The sequence below is a fragment of the Phalacrocorax aristotelis genome, chromosome 4, assembly GCF_949628215.1.
Source record: "Phalacrocorax aristotelis chromosome 4, bGulAri2.1, whole genome shotgun sequence".
Lineage (NCBI taxonomy): Eukaryota > Metazoa > Chordata > Aves > Suliformes > Phalacrocoracidae > Phalacrocorax > Phalacrocorax aristotelis.
In genome coordinates this window covers 71,301,224-71,326,913 of record NC_134279.1, presented here as the reverse complement: position 1 = coordinate 71,326,913, position 25,690 = coordinate 71,301,224, and the positions used below count along the sequence as shown (strand labels likewise).

General features: G+C 40.9%; 2 protein-coding genes across 6 annotated transcripts in view; one reads left to right on the top strand and one right to left on the bottom strand.

Annotated features, from left to right (window-relative positions):
- The first annotated feature begins 15 nt into the window (after nucleotides 1-15).
- Nucleotides 16-3,081, top strand: CFAP184 (cilia and flagella associated protein 184). Its single transcript, XM_075091932.1, has 2 exons — nucleotides 16-682; nucleotides 912-3,081. Exons 1-2 carry the CDS (start codon nucleotides 29-31, stop codon nucleotides 1,491-1,493), a joined length of 1,236 nt encoding a protein of 411 aa, XP_074948033.1. The 5' UTR covers nucleotides 16-28; the 3' UTR covers nucleotides 1,494-3,081.
- Nucleotides 3,082-4,876: 1,795 nt separating this feature from the next.
- Nucleotides 4,877-25,690, bottom strand: part of TBC1D14 (TBC1 domain family member 14) — a 73,394-nt gene continuing 52,580 nt past the window's right edge. For all 5 annotated transcript variants that reach the window (XM_075091927.1, XM_075091926.1, XM_075091929.1 and 2 more), the window contains 5 exons: nucleotides 24,770-24,841; nucleotides 23,286-23,414; nucleotides 20,226-20,335; nucleotides 12,153-12,411; nucleotides 4,877-8,218 (listed from right to left, as the gene is read on the bottom strand). In XM_075091927.1, the coding sequence (XP_074948028.1) occupies nucleotides 8,153-8,218; nucleotides 12,153-12,411; nucleotides 20,226-20,335; nucleotides 23,286-23,414; nucleotides 24,770-24,841 (636 nt within the window). In that variant the 3' untranslated portion in view covers nucleotides 4,877-8,152. The remainder of the gene's footprint in view (nucleotides 8,219-12,152; nucleotides 12,412-20,225; nucleotides 20,336-23,285; nucleotides 23,415-24,769; nucleotides 24,842-25,690) is intronic.

The following is a 25,690-nucleotide window of genomic DNA, read 5'->3' as shown; positions in this document are numbered from 1 at the left end:
GACGAGGGAAGCGGGGCGCGGCGCGGCCATGGCAGCGGCGGGGCGGGCGCGGCCGAGCCCGGCACCCCCCGGGGGGTCTCCGGGGCCCGAGGATCCCGCAGTGCCGGAGGAGCCGGAGTTGGTGCCGGTGCCGGGGTCCCCTGCGGCAGCAGCCGGCGGTGTCGGCGAGGAGGCGGCGGCGGCGAGGGGCAGGGACGTAGCCGCGGGCGAGGCGCCTCCCGCTGCGCCGGCTGAGGAGGAGAGCGAGGAGGAGCGGCGGGAGCGGGCGGCGCTGCTGGAGCAGCTGGGTGGGCTGGCGGAGGAGCGGGAGCGGCTGCGGCAGGCCAGCACCCGCCTGCAGATGCAGCTGGGCCGGCTCCTGCGGCGGCGGCGGGCGGAGACGGAGACGGCGGCGGGCGGGCCCATGGCCTACGGCCAGCGCCTCCTGCGGCTGCGGGAGCTGCGGGAGCTGCGGGAGCGGGAGGCCGCGGCCGGGCGGGAGCGGGCGGCGGCGCAGCGGCGCAGCGGCGAGGAGCGGCAGGCCCGGGCCCAGGCCGAGTGGGCCGCCTTCCAGGCCCGCAAGAAGGCGGTGGCCGTCTCCAGCCTGGGCCGGCGGCCGGGCGGCGGCGGGGAGGCGGCGGCGGCGGCGGTGGTGGACCGCATCCAGGCCAGAGAAAGGGAAAAGGAGCAGCGAGTGCGTGAGGTGGGACCCCGCGCCGCCCCGCCCCGCCCCCCCCCGAGCGGGAAGGCCGCCCGGAAGGCACGCGCCTTCCTCTCACGGCCACCCCTAACAGGAGGTGTGACGTGCTTTTCTCCCCTTTAAGCTGTATTACTGTCATAACTTATTTTAACCAGGATCGCTTCTTCCCCGGGCAAGGCAAGGATTAAAGAAATAGAATGATTCTTGTTTTGTTTTTCTTCTCCTCCTCCAGGCTCGTGTGGAAAACATCAAGCTGAAGCATGAAATCCAAAACCTTGAAACCAGCTTGAAAGCTCAGGGAGAGCGGGTCGAGGGCCAACATCTTATGGACTTGGAGCATATGAAGAAAGAGAATCAGAAACACAGCGAAAAGATTGACATTCTCAGCAATGAAGTCTTGAAGCTCAAAAAGAAGGTATCGAATGCGGTGCATATTCTCAGCCAGTTCAGGGAAAAACTACAGTTTGTGGAAGCTGAGAACCAAGGCAGAAAAGCTGAACTGATGGACATTGAGACCACCTTGGCACAGAAGAGAGACATCCTGACCAGAACCAAACAGGCTAGAGACAGACTGCGGAGAAACAATTTGAAATTGCAGCAGAATCAGGGATTGCTTGGAAATGAGATATTGCTTCGGGACTTTGAGGAAAAGGTGGATACCATAGAGCTGCTGAGTCAGCGGTTGGAAACACTGAAGCGTCACCATGCTGGTCTGATCCTCACTTGTAGGGGAATTCAGGAAAAAATCAAGGAAGCCAACTCCCCTTTCCTTCCTGAGGATGACTGGAGAAAAGAAGGCATGAGAAAGAAATAAACAAAGGAGTTTTCCATAATTCTAACTTTTAACATGCAGGGTTTTTTTTCTTTTTGCTAAGCCCTGGGGAATACGTGACACACATGCTCCTGAAAAAACCTTTTTTAAGTGATGTGTCAGTATTATGCATTCAACAAAGAGATTACAGCAGTTACTCATTTTGAATGAGACCAGATGCATTTGCCTATCTTCAACAAACAAAAAAAGCCACAGACAGAAGCCTGTGCTTCTAGAAAACCATGCTGGCATTCAGTCCTTCAACGCCTTGGCAATGTTGAAGCAGAGCACTCACCCCATACCCTAACTCAAATCCTCATCCTGCCACCCTCTGTATGGATTTTATAATTCCATATCAGCCTCATCTGTACAATAAATGCGCGTGCTGTCTGGGTACGTGGTGAGGGGTTATTTTCATAGATGTGGCTGAGACATGGAGAGAAGCTCATTGTCAATACTGGGCACAAGCTGCCTTCAGCCAATGCACTACTGGAGCGCTATCTCGCTTGCCCATTCCATGAACATAATTGGCTGCCAAGTTTGCCTTGGTGGTGCACAGGAAGAAAGGTATATTAACTATTTTTATAGTATAAATATAAACTAGTTTTCAGTGATAAGATGCCTGTATTTAATTCCTTTGGCCTTTCAGATATTACAGTTTTAGGGGGTCCTCAGCCTCATCCTCCTTATTCACAGTGTGTGAAGAGGTCAGAGTAGTGTTAATCCATCACCGTTTCAGTCCCCTCTGCACTGCTCAACTACAGCGTATCAGAATTCCAGAAAAAAAGACTGAAAGGGAGGGAGCAACAAACAGTTACGCATTTATGACAGTACAGCTGACAGAGCTTTAGCTACTGGCAGCAGCTTCCCCTTTCAAAGCAATGTGTTCTTTAAACTCCAACTCCTCCCTAGCAAACAGTGACTATGAAGCTGATCTGCATCTTGCAGCTCTTGCTGCTGCTACTGTAGCAATATTTTTGATTTAAGGCATGAGATGGATGTCAAGAACATAGAAACATCATCATAGACCAGTAAAACACTGTAGCTCCGATATCCTGTGTTCTCATTACTGAAGGAATTGCAACCTTCATGGCTCCTTACAGGCCATCACTAGCTGCTGTGCCCCATTACTGAGTCAGTTCTACCTAGCTGATTGTTAGTTTCTACATGTGATGCCACCACTTTTCTTCTATAGACCCATTTCTCATAGTTGGAGTTGGGTATTAAAGGCCCAGATTTAAGCTTTCAATGGCTGTGAATTTGGCAGAATGGAAGGCACATCCCAGTGATAAAGAGTAGGAACAAAGTCTTTTAGGTTTCCACCCCAGGTGGGACTCAGAGCCTGTGGGACCTGTGTTGCTGAGATGCATTTGAACTGCTGGTTCTAGTTCCAAAATAAGTTGCAGGTGCATTTAAACAAAGTCCACAAGTCACTGAATGACATCATGTGGAGAGAAAAAGTAGATAAACTACCATAATGACATTTCTAGAATGGCTTTACACCTTCTCCTTTTAAATAATCTCTGAACTAGGTTATCTGAGTTGCCTGGATATTTAAAAGACAAAACATAATTAAAGTGGTTATTACACTACTGAAGACTTCAATCTTGTTCTTTTGTCATAGTGAAATGAGAGACTGATAATTCCTTATTCTTACTGCAACCCTGCTGTAGCAATTTGGTCATATTCTCCTGAGGTCCTTACAGTTCTGCAGAACTATTGCATAAACACAGTGGAGCAGTGCAGGCTCTTGTTCTGCAAACAACTGAAGTACTCTGTATCATCAGTAGCTCACACTATTCATGAGGAGACATTACACAGCTAATATTCAAAAGCTTTCCACAACATACCAGTAGATCTACCTCTGTCTGTTGTTGCTGGACACTAAAAGGAGACAAGTGTAACTGCCAACCCCTCAGAATGAGAGGCAAAAATCAGTACCTTTCATCTTAACCCTCCCTACCCAATGTGAGCTCTGCTCTTGCTGACAGAGTAGCGATCGGGCAAGGCAAGCAGCCTCTGGTGTTCCACAAAACCATTTTCATAAATGATTAAGGATGATCAGCAGTCATGTCCCCAAGACAGGTTACTCTCTCCTGTTTTGACTTCTTACAAATTCCTTCCAGGAAAATTTTTACACTTTTTGCTGCTTTTGGCTTAAGGCATATAAGCCTTCCTTTAATTCCTTAAAACACTGTCAAGCAACTACCTGTAGACAGATAAAGGAAGAGCAGCAAGGAAAATACGTGCTTTTTGTTGCTGCATGTTTGACGTCTGGAGGAGGCAAGAAATGAGGGTGCAAATGAGGTTGATATTACTTTCCCTGTACTGAAGCAAATACTACAAGACACTGGCTTAAGCTTTGCACACTGTCTCCAGGACTTTTCGTAGCACTGACTTGTTGAGACAACCCACTGCTACCTCAGCCTTCCGATGACAAAGATTAAGGACTTCTGTTCTCCTGTAAATATAGGAAGACATTCCGTCATGAAGCAGTATCTATCTTTCCTCATCTCGTGCTGGCATGCAGGCAAGCACTTAACTTCTCTTCAAACCGACTGGAATTCATACTGGGAAAACAAGTAAGGAAAAGTAGCTCTAGTTTTGAACAGTTTGGGGCAACTCCTGCAGTACATACAATATACAGCCCTGTTGGTATCAAATTGGTATAGGCTTACATAAAGCAGCTCTGATTTTACATTCTAATCCAGCACATGAAGCAGTGAGGTGCTTCAGTACAAGGAATTGAGAGACGTGTTTACTGGAGAAACTAGAACCATGGCAGCCGTCTTTGATGGCGTTCCCCACAGAGTCTCATTGCACAGGTACTATCTTCTCTCCCCTGCTTTTATCTATCTTTTATTTGGTGCTTTAACTTCATTTCAGTTAAGTAAGCAACTGAAAGCTTCTTCACTTTGATCTCTCAAGTTATGCCTATGTAAGAATGTAAGAATTGAAAGAATACTGCCTTGAGCACAAAAATGCCCCATGATTATGATACCTGCAATAAACCCAGATTTCTTCTTTTAAAACAAAGAAAGGATAAGGTATTCAAGCATTTCCGAGTTCTGCGCATCTCACAAAGATGTATTTACATCTATTTTTCATAATAAATTTATCAGATCTCAGACCTAGTCCAGAGAAAGGCCTACAAAATGGATTAAACCATGGGCACCGTAAGTATCAAATCTTATAAATGTCCCATGTAATATAACAGGTACTTTAACATGAGACCTCGGAAAGCATCACCAAAAATCCTCCACCTGCAATGCTTAAATATCCTGAACTCCTGATTCTGGACAGACAAAAACCGCTAAAGCAGCCTGTGGAAAAAACCAGACAGGTACTTGAATTTTTCATTTCTGAATTACACTGACAATAGGTGATTAAGATAACTTTACATTACTTTATTTAACAAAACCATATATTTACAGTTGAAAAAAGTTCCAGTTTGATACACATATCTAAACAAAACAAACTTCATAACTACATAAAACCGATTTAAACATGATGTACAGGGGATGTATCAACAGTTGTCTATATGTCATCCTAGTTTTTAAAACATTCAAAAATAAGTTGTTACAAGGTACCTTTTTTTCCCAAATTAATTTCTTTACTAAATGAAATACCGTTAATGATTGCTGATTAAAGTTGCAAAACGGCTTTATTATAAAGTGCAGGTCATACAGAATTCCAAACCTGGTTAAAGTTTTCTGGTTTCTCTAATCTGCTGCATGAGCGGTGGTAGTTGCAGGCTTCCGATGTATTGCAGCATTCTTATTTTTCCTTAAACCCATGAAGAAACAAAACTTTGCTTGACAGGGACACTTGTTCAATGAAAGAATATCTCATGCATCATGTTACAGATACTCTCAAGCACCTGAACAATAACATTGTCAAAATTTTTTGTGCAATCCCTGAACTTATTACAGAAGTCTTCCTTAATAGCTAATTATTAGATTTGGTATGCTGCAAAAAGCTTGGAAAGCTCAGTGGCAAGTAATTCTACGCCCTTACTACTCATCTTGGTTTTATCAAAATTCAAGCATTACCTTCAAATCAAGTTACTGAGAAGTTGAGACAATTGCATCTTTAGGCAGGTCATTTTTTAAAAAACATGTTACTTTGTTTGAAAACAAACTGTGCAAAGCTCCTTATTGCATTGCTTTTCTTCATTAAAGAACATACCTTATATACACAAAGAAATAATTCAGAAAATATATACATCTTCTAAAAACAGAAAGATCAAATCACAGAACAAATAATTACATTTGCAAGTAACAAACAGTGCACATGTGTTGCAGCAGGCCTTTTCCCCTACAACTATGCCCATTTTCACTGTTACATTCAACATCTTACTAAGAAGAGAAAAAGGAGAACAGGCTGTTGATGGCTGCAAAGATACCTAGTGGCTAAAGAATGTATTTTAACCAGACAAATGAGCCACGCATGTAGACTTGGTTTAAAAGGAAATACAAATCCAGTCGCAATGAAGACTTAAATCACAAAGCCAGTTACAGTACAACCAAAAAATGTACAGTGAGGAAAAAGTTGTCTCTGTGTTTGATAAATCATTTAAAAGCATAGTGCAAATGTTTCAGATGGTAGGCCTCTCATATCCTTCAGAGAAAGGCATATTTGTTGTAGTAATAGAAAAAGTAATATTAAAAACACCCACTTACTGACCTTCCAGCTTTCTATTGCACTTCAAAGCAATGTAGCATACACGTACCGGTCATGGAAGGACCAAAGCCACACAAATTCTGGGAGAATTAACACGTGTTTCGTATCATCATCTTGATGTCTATTTTCAGTAAGTGATGACCTAGAAGAAGTCTTATGGAGGGGTTAAGATGGCCAACAAAAACCCACATCCATTACGCCAGGTACATGAAGTGGACAGGAAAAGAGGCCATTGAGGTATCAGGCTTGCAAACTGCATTTGCCTTACACATCTTCCAATGAGATCACGAGTCTTCACTTACCAGGGAATCTTGCCCCCACTCTCTTTAATATTACAGTCAAACTATCCCTCACAGAAACAATGTTTGTACTAAATGACAGTATTTTGAGTATGTCCCGCAGTCCTTTACGTTGTATGTTGAGTTGAGCAGTGTGCAACTATTATTCTCCTTTTTTTTTTATTCAGACAGTGCCAAAATAATCAGCATAAAACAGACCGAAGAGCATTGGGAAACCGCTGACTATATAGCTGGAGGATTTAGTAACGCCTGTTTACAGTTAACACAAATACTGCTTCAGTTAGTTTCCCTTTTCAATGATCGTCATTATTTATAAAACAGATTTTACACCATACAAACATTCTTGTAAATCAGAGGCACTCGTGATTTACAGTTCAACATTCATCTGAATGTAGAGGGGATCTAAGCTGTATACATGCAACCAGAGTTTGCCGTCTCTGTAACTTGCTTCCATGTGTTAGAGGCTGGATAAAATGGTAGGAAATGACAGCTTGTACCTATCCTGATAGTATTTGTCTGGCACATGCCCCAACTTCTTTCACTTGTTGCCTCGTATGGATCAGCTCCATGTAACGCTCTCCCGCTGTGGCGGCAGCAGCTTCAGGAGATGCCACAGAACATTCTCTTTTCAGCAGCAACGCTGGCTTACCTAACCTCACCCCTACACCCTTCCTCCTCAGTTTTGCCAGTGAGCAGAGCTGGGTTTAAAATAACTATTAAATTGCTTTTAATCATTTCTTAATTTATCTGCCCAGCCCACAAGTTTTATCAGCACAACTGGAGAGGCAGCACAGGAATAAGCAGCCGATAAGCAAGAACACCCTGAAACAGCACTGCCCCAGAAGAGGGAGACATGGAAACACACGTTTAGTAGTATGTGACCCTGTGTTTAAACAAAGAGAGCACAACTGGGAAGTGATGCCAGCTTAATATCAGAACCTCTCTGATGAGTTTGGAATCTAGTCTGATTAATGGAACTCCTTATATATGGATTCAGATTGGACACAAAGGTTTCCAAGGCATCTTGAAGAATAATTGGCTTTGCACTGCTAGCTTGACTTCTCTTCCAAGACTATTTTCTACTTAACTTTTTCTTATTAAAGAATGGAATGTAGTTCTGTATCTACACAATTTCTTTGGTAAATGGGACCCACAGCCAATAAAACAAGAAGCATTTCTAAGGAAATGGTCCTTACATCATTTAACTATAAATTCCAGCACCAGTTATTTAAAATCCAGATCCAGCTACTCTTATGGGTATGGGAAATATATCCTGCCTAAGAATGAAACTGGGGAACAGCTTTCAAAGCAATCGATTTCGCTGAAGGCTGTCTTTTGAAACATCAAAAGAAAAAACCACAAACTTAAATAAAACCCTTAATATTGTTTAGTTTCACTGCCCTCATCAGAAGTACAGAATGTATACCGCTGTCTACAGCAAATGCTCATTCCACTAAAAGTGTAAGGCTAAGCCTCGATTTCACTTATAAGGGTTTTATCCCCCGATTTCCTTCCTTCTCCCCCCTTCTCTTTTTTCCTCTCTCCCCTTTAAGGCTATCCTACTACTAAACATAAGTCTGAAATATTACTTTGATTTGCAGGCTCACACATGTCAAATAGTACTCAATAATTCTGCCACTTCAGCTCTTTTCCCGTGAGTCACAGGGGGCAATTGTAGTTTTAACGTTTGAGTGAAGGACTTCCTTTTTCCATTTCCCGGTTATCTTTCTGCAGAGCAGCCAGTATCTAGAAGTTTCAAGGAATGACAGAGAAAAAAATATTAGATTTAAAAAGTGACTCCATAAATCACTGTCTGAAGAGTTTCCAATTTAATTATCTCTGAGCAGTGCTATTTTAACTATTAAATGTAACTAAATTTAGAGAACCTCTCCACTGATGGAGACCTCTCCCCTAAGTTCTTGTGGCACAGTAGATAAAAATGGATTTAACGAAGGTTTAAACTCAATCTCCTCCCAACACACAGTTTTGAAGGCAGGAGATGAGATTCTTACCCAGATTACACAAGTCTAGCACTATTAAAGGACGCTTTCTGAGGGGAAGTTATAATTCTCAAGACAAACGGGCTGGCTAAAAACACAGCAAGCAAGCAGCCTGAGCAATATGACATTATCTAAGAGTTCAGGACAGACTAACCATAGCGCTGCTTGGTGCTTGTCTAGAGCACATCACTGCCTCCAGATCTGCTTACCTTTTTTTCTGAAGCAAAAAGTCTGCACTTGCACCCACAATGCAAATTTCTATTTCCTATTATCTGATGCACAACTTTGTTTTGTTAGCCCTCATGCTGCTTAGCGCACCCCCTGCCCTACAGTTAGTCTTTGCTGAAGAAGTCCAGCAGCATCCCCAGAATCACCCTGGAATTGAACGTACTGAGGGACATTTCATCTCAAAGAATTGCAGTTATAAGTAACCAGCCTTCTTTTCTCTCTCTGACCGACTTCAAGCCAACCTCTGCACCAACAGAATTAAAAGGAGGTAGATCTAAATTGCTCATAGGGCAACCACACAACACTGCCTATGCCTCAGTGTGAAAGCAACCATAGCTGTTGCAACAAAAGAGTGCAACTTGGGTCTGAAGAGAGCCACAGCTGGCTGGCCATTCAGCAATTTCTACAACTGAAGAGAGATTTCCACAAAGTCCTCTTCACAGAGATTCAGGGTAAATCAACAGCTCCTCAATCAAATGGCATTAGGAGAGTTTCAAGTGCCATAGTAACAATGTCCTTGGTGGAAAAACGTTAACCTTTTTAAAGAACTAGAGAACACCACCAAAATACTGATCCAGAAAAGCAGAAAAACATATCAACATTAAGCCAACTAACAGAGCTCAGATTCTTTAGTTATTTGGAAAACCTTATGGAGCTAAGATTAGAAGCATAGAGATTACAGAAATGCCAAGCCAACAGTCTAGTCTGTTCTGCCATCTCTATTTCTCTGCTGTTGACAGTGAAGCGGTGGGTGTATCAATAGCCACTCATATTTCAGGCTAAGGCTGTATTGGCACAAGGCCCTGGAGTTCTTCATAGGTAATTCCAGAAGAAAAACAGAGCCTGCAGGTTTCTCTTGATAACAAGAGTCCTTATTATCAGAAGTGCCATGTCTGTGATTTACTAGGACTCCTTTTGGTATTTAGTTTCCTGATCACATTGTCAGTGACCAAAGGAAAATGGAGTGAGACGGAAAACATAAACCAGCTCGTCTGAGGAGGGAACCAGGACTGTGGGATCCAGATTCATAAGCAGCCCATAACATTTTAGATGAGTTCCTACACACATCATCACGCCTGAATGTGACCCACAGGATATCAGGACCATAATTACCATGGTGCGGCAAGATGAAAGGTTCAGTAAGTGGACGTTTTTCTGAGTGCCAAATACACCTCCTGTTGAGATGTGCAGCTGAATTTGACCAAATATACTCCTACAAAGAAGCAGAACCTCAACCTCTGCTGCTTGCTTATGCAGTACAGTTACTGTAACCAAACAAGATGACGCTAGAGATGGGAACACAAAGCCCACTTTCCTAAACTCAAGAGCACTCTGCACCCTCTGGGAACTAGTGCCCCTGGTCACTCAGTCCCCCTAGAGTTTATCTTATAGGTAGTGCATCCATCACACCAGACATTCATTGTGCTACTTTGAAAAGGTAATTCCCTAAAGAAAACACATGGATACTACAGCGAAGCATCTGACCCCTGCAACAATAGTCAGAAATAATTACCCACCTAGGGAGCGTCCCAACTGCAGCCAGGCTTCTCAAGCATATTGTGGGGCTGCCACAGACCCAGCGCTGCTATGAGTCCGCCTGTGCAACCAAGTCACAAGCTACCAAAAGCCTGTCTGTCCTAGGACTGCAAAGTTCAGCTTTCTGAGTCCATACTCATCCCGATGAACTTAAAAAACCAGAAGACAGGTAAGAGGTCATCACCGGTAGCATCTTAGTAATAGAAAACATAATCCCAAACACTCTCTGTCTTTTTAATGCTTCTAGGTTGGTTCCAACAGCGATACCTCAGCAACTGAGAAATCCCAGGATATGAGCAAATTCATAGCCCCTACCCACTTCTGGCTTGGAAAAGGATAGCAGGCTAGAAAGTGAAGAGGCCTTCCTCATGCAAACATACTCAGCAATGGAACAACCTGGTGAAGAAAGCCAGTTGGTGCAGAAGTCAAGGCAGGTAAGAGGTCAGGCAATACCAACCCTGCAGCATGCTAACTGTATTGAGATCTATCTGCACCACAGTTCAGCAGCATTTTTTTCTTCAGTTTGCCACAACAAGTGAAAACAATCAGGAATTCTAGATGAAGAGCCTGAGGAAGACTGCTTGGGCTAGGTTACTTTGAAGTCTTCCTCCTGTTGTGATAATCACCACTAAACCTTCACAGGTGTCAAAGACTGAAAACCACTGGCTAGGCAAGCCTATTGCTTGTATTACTTGGCAAAACAGGACCACCATCTCCCCTCCTTTGCAAAGGAAAACAGCAGTAGGCTGAGAATTGATTTGGTATATGATCCTCCTCCACACAAGACATTCAAAGAAAGTGAATCACCTGAACAAGGAACAAGACTGGGAGGTTACTTGTGGAGGCATTGCTGGCTGAAAAATGTTCTTAAGGATAGAAACAAAGCTGGATCTGTACTAGCAACTTATGACCAAGACTAGAAAGTAAATGCAAAATAAGCTGTGAGGAAAGCCATGTCAGGGAGGAAATGCTGGCAGCATGCTGCTCTTAGCTGGGCAGCACAGGTTGTGCTCCCCCTGATGCCCAAGATATGGCTCAGAAAGCTGCGATCTAATCCTACTGTGAGGGTTCAAAATTCTTATCTCAAATAGCAAGCTGGCAGTCCCCCCCATCTACAGGCAGACTTTTACTCCAGTAAAGAACCATAAACTCCCATAACCACTACGTTTAACAACGCCTTTCAGTTTCACTGCAAAAAAGAATGCATAAACTGGGCAGAGCTCTATTACAGCTTATTTCACGAAGAGGCTGTAGTACTGCTTTGAAGGGACCAAAATGGAGTTTACACTCCAAATGCTATGGAGTACATTTGACCTAACTCTCCAGCACGATGGCTGTTACAGCCACTTAATTTCCACATTCAGATGATGCACTTCTACCTTTTTTATTTAAGCTGGAATTTAGCTGGAATTATAGTAATGAGACCACAATTTTTGAAGTAAAGGCTTTAGTGATAAATTCCAGTGAAGAAGTCAGAGATGTAGTCACCTCTTCACAGCCCAAAATGAGGCAAACTAGATCCTCAAGCATAATAAGACAATGCCTGTATGATGATGTGTCCTGACAAGTTGTCATCTTCTCCCAAAGAGTGAATTTCTGCTCTTAAATATTAAGTTGTAATGCTGCTAGCAGCCTCTGAAGTAAAGTATCATACGACTTTAACTTATTAATTATATCGACTCCACCCAACATTTCAATTTTGAATGTTGACTGAGCTCTCCCTTTCCAGAGGAAAAAAGCTCAGGGAATCCACTCTCCTGACTGTATACTAAAAGCATGGAGTGAGCTACATAGTCCTACCTACCTGTAAAATCGAACACTAGCCCTGTTAAATAATTCTTCCAGCTGTTGCCAAACCCCGTTTTCATGAGTACAGTACAATCATCTGTTATCAAAGATCCTTACATGCTCCTTACCTGAGCCCACTTTTTGTTTCTACTTTGCATCTGAATGGCAGCAATAGATGTGAAGAATTCTTCTGAAGGCAAGTCCTCTGGTAGCTTTGTTAAAAACTGGGCTATATGAATGAAGTCCATTTTGGTCAAAATATCTTCAAAAAGTTTTAATATTCCCAGGGCTGTACGGAATAAGAACTCTTCTCCATCACGGCAGAACACATCCCAGACGCGACATGCCAAGTCTAGTGGCAAAGATTTGCTGTACAATGTGAATATCCTGAAAAGGAGTAAAATTTTCAGAGTTACTGCACAAGAAAATGTCTTGGATACTCACAGAAGTACACAGAGTGATTATTAGTTAAATCTGAGGCTTCTAAAATATTTATATCTGAATGCTTTTTTATTTCTAAAGTACTTCTATTAGTTGTTGCATAGCAATACATGAAACAATATAAAATTGTACACTAGTTAAGGGATCTTGCTATCAGTCTGGGTCTCCAGTTTTCTCGGATCACACCAGAAGAAACAATATACATGGTTTTACCACAGACATGCACTGGCCACAGGTATAATCAAAGGCATATTTAATCATCACTTCAGAGTTGAGGACTGATGCAGCTTTAGCTGCGAGAACACAAAAAGCTGAATCTTAAGACATACTGCAAAGGGAATTCTGTGGATCAGATGAAGGAGATGTGCAGAATTAACTCTGTGTTCCAGGCCTGATCGATTGGAAAAGTAATAATAGCACGAGTTTTGGAGAAAAGATCAGTTTAAACTCTAGTGAGTTGAGAGGAAGACACAAGATGTCCAGAGAGCATGCATAGATAGCTGTGATAAGATGGTGGCTCAGCATGCTTGAATGGATGAGATCCCCAAAGAGTAAAGGTAACAGCAGAAGCAAGCACCTCCTCGCAGTTGCTAGAACTGCATTTTCATTAACTGCCAAGAGCACATTTCTCCTTTCCTCAAAATGCTGACAGCCTTGCAGCCAGGAACACCAAGATGTTCGCTACTCCCTCCTCTACCCAACACTTCACTACCATGCAGAGCAGTTTTCATTGCCACTAACAACATCATACAGCAAGTGAATAGAATTAGATTTCCTGGAATCACATTGTAGTATTATAAGGGAAAAGAGTTACAGTGATTTTTTTTCCTTCAGTAGAAAGAGACCATTTCTCCCCAGATGCACTGCAGAATTCTTTGCAGTTTTACGGAGATGTTTTATTTCTCCAGCAGAGGTCAGCAAACCCTCAAATTTAAAGAAATCCTTTCCACATCTTTTAACGCAGAATTTCTTTAAGTATGATGGATCGAACAGTGGTTCTCTATCCCCTCCCATTTTTTATTTAGGAAATTCGGATTTACATTTAAAAATACAATGGAACTGATACACACATACATATATATATAGGTATAGAATATGAATGAATGTGTTTTCACAACAAATTCTAATAATCAAAGGTCTTCTGCAGTATCTGCTTTTTAATACCTAAGATTATTTGAACAATGTGTCACCAAGTATCCAGTTCCTCTGCAAATCAGCGCACTTTAGGAAAATGGGAAAATACATTCATTTTACAAGCAGCAAGACGAAACTAAACCATTTGCACAAATTCAGGTGACAGGTTTAGGATCCTTAGGATTTTACTTTTTCTCTATTTTTACATCTCATTGCGATGTTTTTATAACGAGTGGAAATCGTTCAAATTCTGCCCCCTCTTTGGGTTACTGATCATGCAGTGCAGATTTTGTATACTCTTTCGCCATTTTTATACAGTCACACGCCATATAAAAATGTCTTGGTACAGAATACTTACATGGCAGAATTAAGACTTTTTGTCTGTACACACACGCGCACAGGAAACAGCAACAGCTTTCCCATTTAAAAAGAACAGTGTAATAGGAAGCAATTCAGCTGAGTCCTTTCCTGGTCACCAAGTAGCAGGCAAACACTCAGCCAGAAACTAGTCCTTGTTAAAGATAAGTAACAACGCTTATTTTTCTGGATCTGTTTTTATTCACAAAAGCTATTAATCTGTCATGATTCAGACCTAACCTGAATAACCCACGTGTATTAAATCTGCAACCACGCAGAAAATTAACTGTCAGAAGAAATAGTCAGAACTATTTATTAGAACACTACTTTTTGTAGGAAAAGATTTACTCGCATCAAAAAAGCTGTCACATCAAATAAGTTATTTGACATTGATCTCTTCATAATTTGAAAGGAAGCACAATTTGCAGGAAATTCGCAAGGCAATTAACTTTCATTAATACTAGCATGGAATTAAATGCATCAAGCCCTAAGAACAGAGACTGGGCCCCCTAGAATAAGCAATGAAACGACAGTAGGAATCATAGCTGCTAAGAATGGATTACAGCATTTGCTCCCTTCAAATATTTCCTACTGAAAGACATTTTATTAGACATCTGAGCTACTGGTCTGAAACCCAGCTGAAATTTATTATAGCAATAAAGCAGCTGCTAGACTAAAACAGTTACAGCAGCGACTCTCAGCAGCACTAGCACGCTACTTGTACATGATCTGCTCTGGCTGTACTGCAGGATGATTTCCTGTCTGCAGCTCTCTTCCGACTCACTAGAAGTCCCAGGTGCAGACAACACGGCTAACTAGCACAGAGAGGTCCAGTGTCAGAGTAATGCAAACGCACTGTTTGCACAGACTAACAGTTTGGGGCGGGGGGGACTACCAGATGCTCCTGCTCCTCCAAGCCCTGCTTATGATGAAAGCGTACTTTGAGGTAGACGCATGAAATCCTGGCTGGTTTACTACTCATAGGGAAAGTGTATGACCATAATTTTATCAAGAAAGCGCTGTTACCATGATAATCATAGGCTCTATGTTTTCTTTCCTTTGTTCCTCCTTTTTTTCCCCCCTCCTTTCTTTAATTAGAAAGTCTTCATAAGCTATTGCTAACAGCAGTGAAGGCAGCTATGCCAGATTTTGGATTGACAACTCACGCACAACAATGCTGACGCAAATCAGATCTTATATATTCTTGCACTACACATTCTCTTCCTGTGTCTGTAACAGCACAAAAATATTTCTGTAACTTCTGATTTCAGCTGTTGAAACTGATGAACTAATGCACCTTTTAAACCTATTCTTGGATCCTCCCTCCTTCATCCTGGTACTAATTTTCAGTTGTTACTTTCTGTATCAATTTCAACTACATTTGCTTTGAGACAAAGACTGCACCTTCCTAAGTGTTCATGCATTACTTTATTGTGTAGCGGCATCTCTGTTCTCATTAGTGCCTTTATAGTTATTGCAATAAGCTTGTTAGTAACAGTTTATTTAGTACATTTTTAAAATAATTGGAGTTGCAAAAAAGTGGAAGTATTTACTTTGTTCCTTATTAGGAAAAGAAAAGCTTAAATATTATATACTATATGACACTGACTGCAACAAAGCAACCTCTTAGCCCTCAGCAAATCTGACTGCATTGTAAAATGTATCAATATAATACAAATACTGTGTGATTTTCTGAGCAATTTCCAACCAGTCAGAAGCACCCAAAAAGCCCTGCTCTCTCCCCTAGGAGTACTACACAGCAGCGTGATATTTCACTTGATTCCACCCTAACCTGCAGTGACGTAAGGATGAGCACACGCTAAATTGGGCAGAAGACTGGGATCCTTTGGAGTCCGGTAACAACTCCAATCCAAAAAAAAAAAAAAAAAAAAAAAAAAAAAAAAAAAAAAGGTGTCACCAGAAGCCTTTGGACAGAATGACAGTCCATTTTTATTTGAAAAGGAGACATGCATTTAAAGCATTACCCTAAGCTTCATTTTCATGGGAGGTGGGGGGATGGAGTTGACATGGCATGACATGGACTACGTTTTTCTTAATGTAACACATCACAAGCTTATAAATACTTCACTGGAAGTGCCCACTGCAAGCATCCACACAAAGTGGCTCAGACCTTTATCATAACAAGCAAATGGTGTCAATAGAAAGTTAGTGTTCACGGTGCACAATCACAGTCAATGTAATACTAAAGAACCACCGATCAATCCATCAGTACAAACAAAGCCTTTGGCTATAATTATTGCCAAAATAATTTTTCTGAGTAGGGATAAAGAGGTGTTTGTACAGCAGCAGCAGGCCATAAATAGACAGCATGTGTCCTTTGCAAATCCACATTCTGCTCTGCTCACCAGAGCCTGCAGTACATCAGCTGACAGAGCTGAGAGGCCAAGACCAGGCTATTCATATACACTATTCCCCTCTATTCTCTGTGAGCTAGACTGTACATTGCTCTTTACACCCCTCTCACACTTGATTCCTTTTATATTCTTCAGAAAAAGCAAAATGCTGTCCAGCTTTTTAATTCTTACTGTGAGATTTATCAGTTGGCATTCAGGCTTGGAACACATGGGTCCTTTTTAAAAGAGATGCCTTACTTCTGGCAGGTATCCGCTCATAATCACGCCACTGTACCTTTTAATTAAATTCTTAAGTCCTTGGCGTCTTTCCATCACAGAAGGCAGCGGTGGAACTGAAATGGCAGGGGGCCTCCCCCCCCCCAATCCTTTACCAGCCCCAAGAAAACCCGAAGCAGCATCGCATCACCTGCATAGCTGGGCCCATCTACACACACAGCACTTCTTTTTCTTGGAACGTACTGCCTCAAAAATTATTTAAGTGTACCAATTTTACTGCTGTTCCCCACGGCACTGGTTACAGGAAGCAGCAAAAAGGAGACCAGTTGATTCCACTGTAATTGCAGCAGGAGCAGGAGGGTTTCCCAGCAACTGGTCTGTGCAGCAATGGCTACTGGAGCCCTCCCAGAGCTGGCCCCAACTGAGATTTACTGCACACATGCCTGCACAGTAACCATGCCAGCCACCGGAATAGCAGCAGGCATCCCTTTGGAGCTCAGAACAAGTGCGCATTTAAATAAACATAATGTTGTTAGAGCAAGGCTGTTTCACAGAGATTTTTACCTACAACCAAAAGATCTGTCTGTTCAGAGCGACACTGTACCATATTCTTCCCTGACTTTAAACACACATTCTTATCTTCCCGGAAACAGTTCTGGTTTTAATGGAGTGGTATCTGTACTACAGCAAATTCACTGTCAGCCATGAGCCGCAGGCAACCTTATAAACAACATTTTCCAAAGTCCTTAGCTTTAATACTTACTTGTGACAACACAGACCCACCTCATTTTTCCTTACATCTTTTCTATATTACTTCCTGGAAGTAATGGAAGGACAATACACATGAAGTCCAATTCACTAAGTTTTCAGTGGACGTTTTAAAAACAAAACAAAACAAAAACCTAAAACCTAAACTAAATCTGCTTCCTACAGGACCAAAGTATTTTAAAGCAGAAAGTACATATATATGTATACACATACTTATCCACACATGCACACATACATATTTAAATATTATACCTAAATATTACACAGTTAAATACCAACTCCACTGTCTAACAAAATTAAAGACAGAGTGGGACAAGCTGTCTAGCTCAAGACAAGTGTGAAAAAAGTTTAATATAGGATTGGGCAGGACTACCTCAACTAGCCTACATTCCTGTGCAAGATCATAGTGTTGTGACTCTCTAGGGATGGGGAAGAACAACTGATCACATAAATCTTTACTCCAGAAAATACAATAAAGAGTAGTTTATCAAAGCCTAATTGCTATGGGGAATGTAAATCCTCAACCTTTCATCAAAACAGTCTTTTTCTAAATCCCCAGTTTCTGGTGTTGTTCCTCAGGATTTCTTCTTTACGATGTAAAGCTCAAACTTAGAAAACAAAGTGATATTAACAAGCCTGCACCATGAAGACAGGGTTTAGTCTCTCCTACGTGTAAAAAAAAAAAACAAACAAAAAAACTTATTTATGACAGCATCATATTAAACTAATAATGCATTAAAAAGATAACCTGGTGATTTTAGTGTTGTCTATCCAGTTATTCTACAACACGTTTACAGTTTTGCTATTCTGATATCCCTTTAATTCAGTTGCTTCCTCCACACACAGGCTTTTCACAACGTTGTCTGAGGCAATATAATTTCAACATCTTTCCTCTTATCATTGAACATACCAGACTCTGCCCTCTTCCTTCCCATTCTATTGTATTCCAATATTTTTTCTAGCATCTTCCTGCTCTGTGCATAGACCTAGTTCAGTTTAATATTCTCAGCCTTCACTCATAAAACTCCTTCTGGTGGTATTTCTCCCGCTGGTAGAGTACTCCAGAGTTTGATACTCATCCAATACTTCTAACTGTCTTCATTAAGGACGTAGATGATGTGTCAGACTGTACCCTCAGCAAGTTTGCAGGTGATACAAAACTGGGAGGAGTGGTCGATACACCATTCCATAGGGACCTTGAGACACTGGAGAAATGAGCCAATGTAAGTCTCATGAAGTGCAAAAGGGGAAATGCCAAGTCCAGCACCTGGGAAGGAAACAAGCCTCGGCACCAACACATGTGGGAAGCCAACAGGCTGCAAAGCAGCTTTGCAGAAGATGACATGGAGGTCCTGGTGGACAGCAAGCTGAATATAAGTCAGCAACATTTCTCTGCAGCAAAGAATGTCCACAAACTCCTGAGCTGCATTAGGAACAGTGCTGCCAGCAGGCCAAGGCAGGTCATCCCTTCTCTCCACTCAGCAGTGGTCAGCCAGCTCTGGGCTTCCCAGTATGAGACAGACATGGATATACTGGAGCAAGTCCAGCTTGCCACGAATACGATTAAAGGCTTGGAGTATCTGAGAGGCTGAAAAAGCTGGGACTGCTTAGCTGCGAGAAAAGATGGCTCAGTCCTAAATGTGTAAAAATATTGATAGGAGGGTGTAAAGAAGGCAAAGCCAGACTCTTCTCAGTTGTATCCAGTGAATGGAAAAAAAGCCAATGGGCACAAATTGAAATACAGGAAATTCCATTTAAACATAAGAAAATAAAAAACTTATTCACTGTGAGAGAGTGGTGGAATGCTGGAAGAGGTTGCCTGGAGAGGTCATGGAGTCTCCATCCCTGGAAATATTCAATAACCAACTGGACAAGTTCCAGAGCAACCTGCTTTAGTTGACCCTGCTTCGAGCAGTGGGTCTAGACTAGATGACCTCCAGAGGTCCCTCAGATATCTGAGAACAGGAGAAGTTATTAACAATTTAAGGGCAAATCAATTTTTCACAAAAAAGATTTCCTATCATCCTGAAACTGACAACAGAGCCTTGGTAAGAAGAGACATTTCAGTTGCCCCAAACCAAAGCCTGATAGGCACAATGCAAATGCTCCGTTTGGAGTGCCTTATTCCACATTGAAATTTGGCAGGAGTGCAAGTAAGATCCTTGCCTTTTGTCGTCTCTAAGGAAAAAAGGTTCTAATTACACCAGAACTAGAAAGGAAGGCAGTTTCACCAAATAAAAAGATTGCAATTGTCTGGCTGCAAAGTGGAATAGCCACATTAATTAAAAACATGCTAATGCCCTTTAGCTATCCAGTTGGACTGTGTCAAGATCAGGTTTAAGCAACCCATACTGGGATCCTCTAAACAGGATCTGGGACTACCTAACATGAGCGAGGTACTGCCCAGGAGCAACAGCCATCCTGCCAAAAGCTTAGGTTTGCTTTTCTGTAACTTTTACCTTTTTGTTGTGTGGATAGAAATGCTATGTTTTAAATACTCTTTTTCCTGTTCTGTTCAAGAGGACAGACTATAACTTTCAAAAGCAACACTACCAATACTGTCAGAATATAGACCCCTGGTACACACCTGCACATCAAGTAGAAAAACAACATATTTTCTCAGAAGATCAATCCAAATATGCACTAATTATAGATAAACAGTGCTATACAGCTGTATTTCAAAATAAGCCTCAAACTCAACCAAAGTATGATAATAAAGGTTAGGCAAATGTTAAACATCACAGAAGTATGTGGGAATGAGTTAGATTGACAAACTCAAGTACTGAACAGAAGATAAAGCCTTATATTAAAAGAATACCAAACCAGGTAAGAGCACTCCAGCTTCTGTCATGAACACTGACATGGAACTGTATGCTAGTATGCGTGTTAATTACACTTTCAATGTCTTACCAATCAATAAGATAGATGTCTGGAGTTAAGTTATTTTTTTTGAAGTGAGCAAATAACTTTGGCAGATTTTCTTCAAAGAATACCTCAAATGCGGCGAAGTAAGTCAACATCTGGGAAAATACAATGGGAAGAAAAAAGCTGTTAGCTGTATTAATAGGCTTAAATGTATTAACTCTCGCTGGATGAACACTCTTCAAAAACAGGATTGTATGAATTACACGATACAATAAAGAGCTAAATGTTTACATAAAGGACAGCATCAGCAAGCACACAGAGTTTAAGATCCACCCTGTATACTGTTCTCATACTGAATAAAATTATTGTTTTGGGTCTTGGCCAGCTTCCTTTGGAAAGAAAAATATCAGCAGGAGACAAGTTATTTGCTGATTTCTGAAAATAATTACGATAACAGAATGGTGCTTTATGCTTGTGACAGTAGTTTAATATTACACTGAATAGAATCCAAGGCCCAATGGATTACAAAATGAAATATGGAACTAAAATAATTTAACAGTCCACAGCAAGAGTGAAGCGTCCAGTTGGCTCCAATCATAAATCATATTCTAATCCTAAAGCTTCTTTTATACCATTTTTTAAATGAGATAATAGCATTTCTAGTGCAAAGAGGAGAGATGAGGTTCACACAGAAAAGCCAAAGATCAAGGCATAACACCTACGCAAGAGAAACAGACTGTAACTGCCATCTGATACCACAACCCCTGAGCCGTACGCCTTTTAACATGAAGACTTTCATAGTATTTTAAAATGTGAGTATTTCGGTGAAATTTTGTAATGGAGGGCATGGAAAAACAAAATCTTCCAATCCAACTAAGAGTTAAAAACAAAAGGGTTTTTAGGTCTTCTCCCTCTAGTATTAAGATGATACGGCAGGGAAGTTAGCAAAGTCCTTGAATGATTCACTAATTTTAATTACAATATCCCAAGAAAAGCAATAAAGAATGGCTGTGATTACTTTGAAGTGTAAGTTGTATCAGCGCACTGCTCCCCAAAACACCATGACAGTAAAGGGAAGAGAGGAGCCTTTTGTCTGAAATGCCTTTAAAGGATGACAGATTTATTTACGAGTTTTTTTCAAATGTCCTTACAGAAACTCTTCCCGTTTCATCTGAATGAAGTGACAGATGGTGGACTACCTTTATTAGCAGCGGCAAATATAAGAAATTGATCCTGGTAGTCAGTAAGAGTGCAACAATTAAAAGCCAATCAGATGGGTGTATTCTACAGAAATAGCCATGAAAAGTTTCATAAAATCTCTGAGCTATCGGTTACAGTCCTATTTCCAAAATGACCTGTTTACATGCTAACACCACAGTAAGAGTTTTCTGCTAAAGCATTTCAAAAGTGCTTTAGAGAGGGATTTTACATATAATTGCTACAATCACATCTATTGATAGTAATGCAGGCACCTCTATTAGAAATGCAATAGCAGTTCAGGTTATTTATCTTTATCAAATCAACATTCAACAAGACATTTACTTAGTAGTAATTAAAAAAATTCTAGTTTAATAAAACTGTAACCAACAAAAGAAATCAAGATAAATCAGCTCAAATTACTATCATTTCCACAACTAATTAACACTGGGTTTAGCTTTTTAATTTATTATATGTTAAGACAGATCAGCATTTGGTTATTAAGTTGTAAAACTGACACAAAAAGATGACAGTAGACAGCAGATCGGTATATGAACCACAGGAAGCCCAAACTGTCTCACTTTATGTCTCACTACTCTGTTTGAAATATTAGGCACAAAGTTTTTCTTGTGGAGTGAATCATGGCTTTGTTAATTTCACGGTATGTTAATATTCTTTCATGTATCACCATCTCTACTCTTCTGCAAGCATTCATTTACCATGTAGCCTCTATTTAGCCAGGCTAACAGAACTAAACAGCACTGTCCAAGAGTATACCAGAAAAAAAGGAAGCCAATCAACCCTATTTCAGCTAAAAAAAAAATACCTTATTCTAGCAAATTTAATTCCAAAATCATATTCACAAGAACCATATTTACACACTGAATGCATGAGCACGTCCTCTTTTCCCAAGTACAGTAATGGAGATGGACTGATACTGCTTCTAGCAATGCTGTCTGGACTGTGGTACATCTCCCCATGGGCATTTACAACTGATGAGATTCAGGGGCTGCAACAGGGAATTACATACTGTTTTTCCAGCAGGAAATACTGATAGTATCCCTAGTGTCCTACTGTTTAAGCAACAAAAGTGATTGCTGTTGATGTAATCCACTCCCTTGCTTTATTTCCCCCATTTGAACTCTTGAGCAGCAGATCCTATTTTCATAGTGTTAAAAGATAAATAAGTGAGAAAGAAATACCGAATGCCATATATTTTACCAAAAAAAACCCCAAAACAAACAAACAAAACCAAACCTGAACAAAACCCCACTAACTTTAAAGTAAATTAAAAACACATTTCAGGAGATGTGTCTTATTTTGCTATGGTACACAAGCAGCCCAGTGTACATGGTAACAAAGAATTTTAGAGACTCCAGAGAGAACCAGGCAACCAGCTCCCACTGCAAATTGGAGAGGTCTGTTCATCTGATCCCTCCAGGTTCCTTTTCAAACACAGCTGCTACAACAAGAGATGGGAAACCTGGTTCTCCCTGCAACAGTCTATTTTTAGCAACCTATTAGTTTGGGATAAAAGAAAACACCTTCAAGACACTTCTTCAAATATTAAGGTGTTTTCAGCTTTCAACTACAGTCCTCAATTTGAAAAACAACTACAATAATATTCTCACAACTATTCCCCGAGCATCATAAAATAGCAGCTGAACAATTTCATTCACCTGCCTGTTCAAAAAGGTTAGCGGGTTGTTTTTTTGTTTGGTTTGACTTCTTTGAGGGGGTGCGCACATGTGTGTGCTGGGTTTTTTTTTTTTTTTTTATCAAGCATTGTGCTTTAAAATAAAGTCTGGCTTATTTTTGAAGCTCCTGGGCCCATCAATTTTTTTTTTTTTTTAAACTTACCCTAAACATATCTACAACATGTAGACTACAGTTTTCTTGCATACTTACAAGGCCATGGTCCACACGGAAAAACGCCATCTGGCAGGGTTTATTTAAAAGGTTAGAAAAAGCAATGAAGGCATCTGCAGTATCCAAGTTCAAGATCAATACAGCCGCTATGAATGACATGCCCTGTACCTGAAGAAAGGAGAAGTGTTACCATTCAGCAACAACTGTATTCTTCCAAGAATCCTGCCTCATTTTGTCCTCATGATCACTAGTGTTTAATGCACTCACTGAGCTGCTGAATTTTGCGACACGACCAGAAAGGCAGGATTTTTTTAACCCACATGACCCTGTGGTATTCAATGTTCAGAGCTTGGACGCTAATGATCCCCATATTTCCTCCTTTCAAAGACTCTAAGTAAAACTCCTAAGACAGGCTGGGATGAAAGCACTTTCAAATATGCAGAATAAATATTTTTTTGATGAATAAGCTGTTTCTAAGCAATTCCTCTTCTAGGGATGGGACATATATACTTTTAATTGTGGGAAGCTGGACTAGGACACCAGAGACAACGCCTGTTCTTTCCTTTTTCAGTCAATCACTGGCCATCACAGACAACTGCAATGACTCATTTGACAAGCAGGAAGTTGCATTTTAAGATTAAACTCATGTTTCATTTACCATAAGCTCATGATGTTGTTGCACTATTCTACAAAGTATGCAATGGAATCAACGCTGAATCTAGGCAAAGCTTGCTCTCTCAGAGGGTGTAACGCTGCCATGGCAGAGTCACACGGACCAAGGTGGGACAGTCCTTCCTGCAAACCTGAGGAACAAGCTCCTTCGTAACCAAAACGTTCCATGCCAAATGAAGTGCAACACCTGGTCTGACCTTTTTCTAGTTTCCTGACAGTCATGTTCAGCAGTTTTTGCCAAGCATCACACGCAGAATAGGAATGTTATCTTTCTACATTTTCTTGATGTTTAGAGAACATTTTAGCTCTCTAAAACAACTGCTCCTGAATAAAGAATAAGCTCCTATATAGACCCCTGCTCTGGGAAAAAAGACTAAATGAAGTATTGAAATCTACTTAGTCCTCTCATAATCACTACATCAAACACTTTGAGGGAGCTCACATAGCCTTGATGGGCATTGCTTTAAAGATTATTCCACAAACTCATAGTGCTAAAGCTCAGAAATGCTTATCAAAAGGACTAAGATACTCAACTGAACAGAATAGTCTCAGTAAGGCTGCCATTAAGAACAGTATGTACTTCAAAGGAACAATTTAACTACATCTTCTCTTTTGACTCCAATTTTCAAGCACTATAAATATGTACTTTTGAGTTTGCCAATTACTTAACCTGCTAAAAAGATTAAATCTAGCAACAGAACCATTATGTACACTTCTCAAGCATGTGTTGGAATAGAAGAAAGCACACAGAAACCCCACAAGTATTCACAAAAATAATTTAATACTGGTCTACATATAACTGATGAACACAATCCGCCCTCCCCACCCCCAAAAAAATGTTTGTCACTTACGTAGCCTACATCAGGTCTGTAACAAGTATAGGCTCCTAAAATACTGTGCAATGTGTCATGGTAAGGACCACCCTATAATTAAACAAAAACAAGACAATACATCTGAGTACGTAACAAATGTTAAAAACCCTCCTGTGCTACAGACAGTATTTATTACTTCTGATGAAGGGCACATTACTTCTTTATGCAGCTTGGAACAGCCCCAAGCCTTTCAAAATAATTTTGGCTTTAAAAGCATGAAACAGCCCTCCATATCACATTTATTACAAATGCATGCAGTTCATCCAAGATATCAATTACATATTAAATCCTTATACAAGAAGAATGTAAAGCTAGAAGATTCCTTATAGCATAGCAGCACTTTGACAACAGTGCCAAGAAAGCAGAATACTAACGAGAACTACTTGTCTATTAGTCTAGAAGCAGAATTCAACCATGAAGAAAACACTTAAAACAACTATATGCCTAACAAACATAGAATGACATGTACAGCTAAAAAGAATTTCGTACTGTTGACTATTAACAGCTGCTGTATCTTACACTAAGTACTGTAACTGGCTGTGAATTTCCAAAGGGAAGGTTTTCACCCAAGAACGTTCACTTATCACAATCTAAACATTTTAGGGGGCTGCTGAAATTTGTGTATAGAAGGACAAAACATCTAGTTAAATGAGTCATTAAAGCACACCAAAAACATACAAGTGAAATTGGTCTTGCATGGAGCCATAAAAAGGCCACCAACTCTTGTTTGCTTGAGCTGTTCTCTCTCTCGCCTTACCATGTATTTGCAACCCAGCAGTGTTGATTCACTGACTTGGAAACACTCACCTGCATCACTTCATCACACAGAAACCAGCAGAACTGGGCTAGATGAATCATCATGATTAGCCAACAGACTGGTTTTTTGCCTTTTCCAAATGT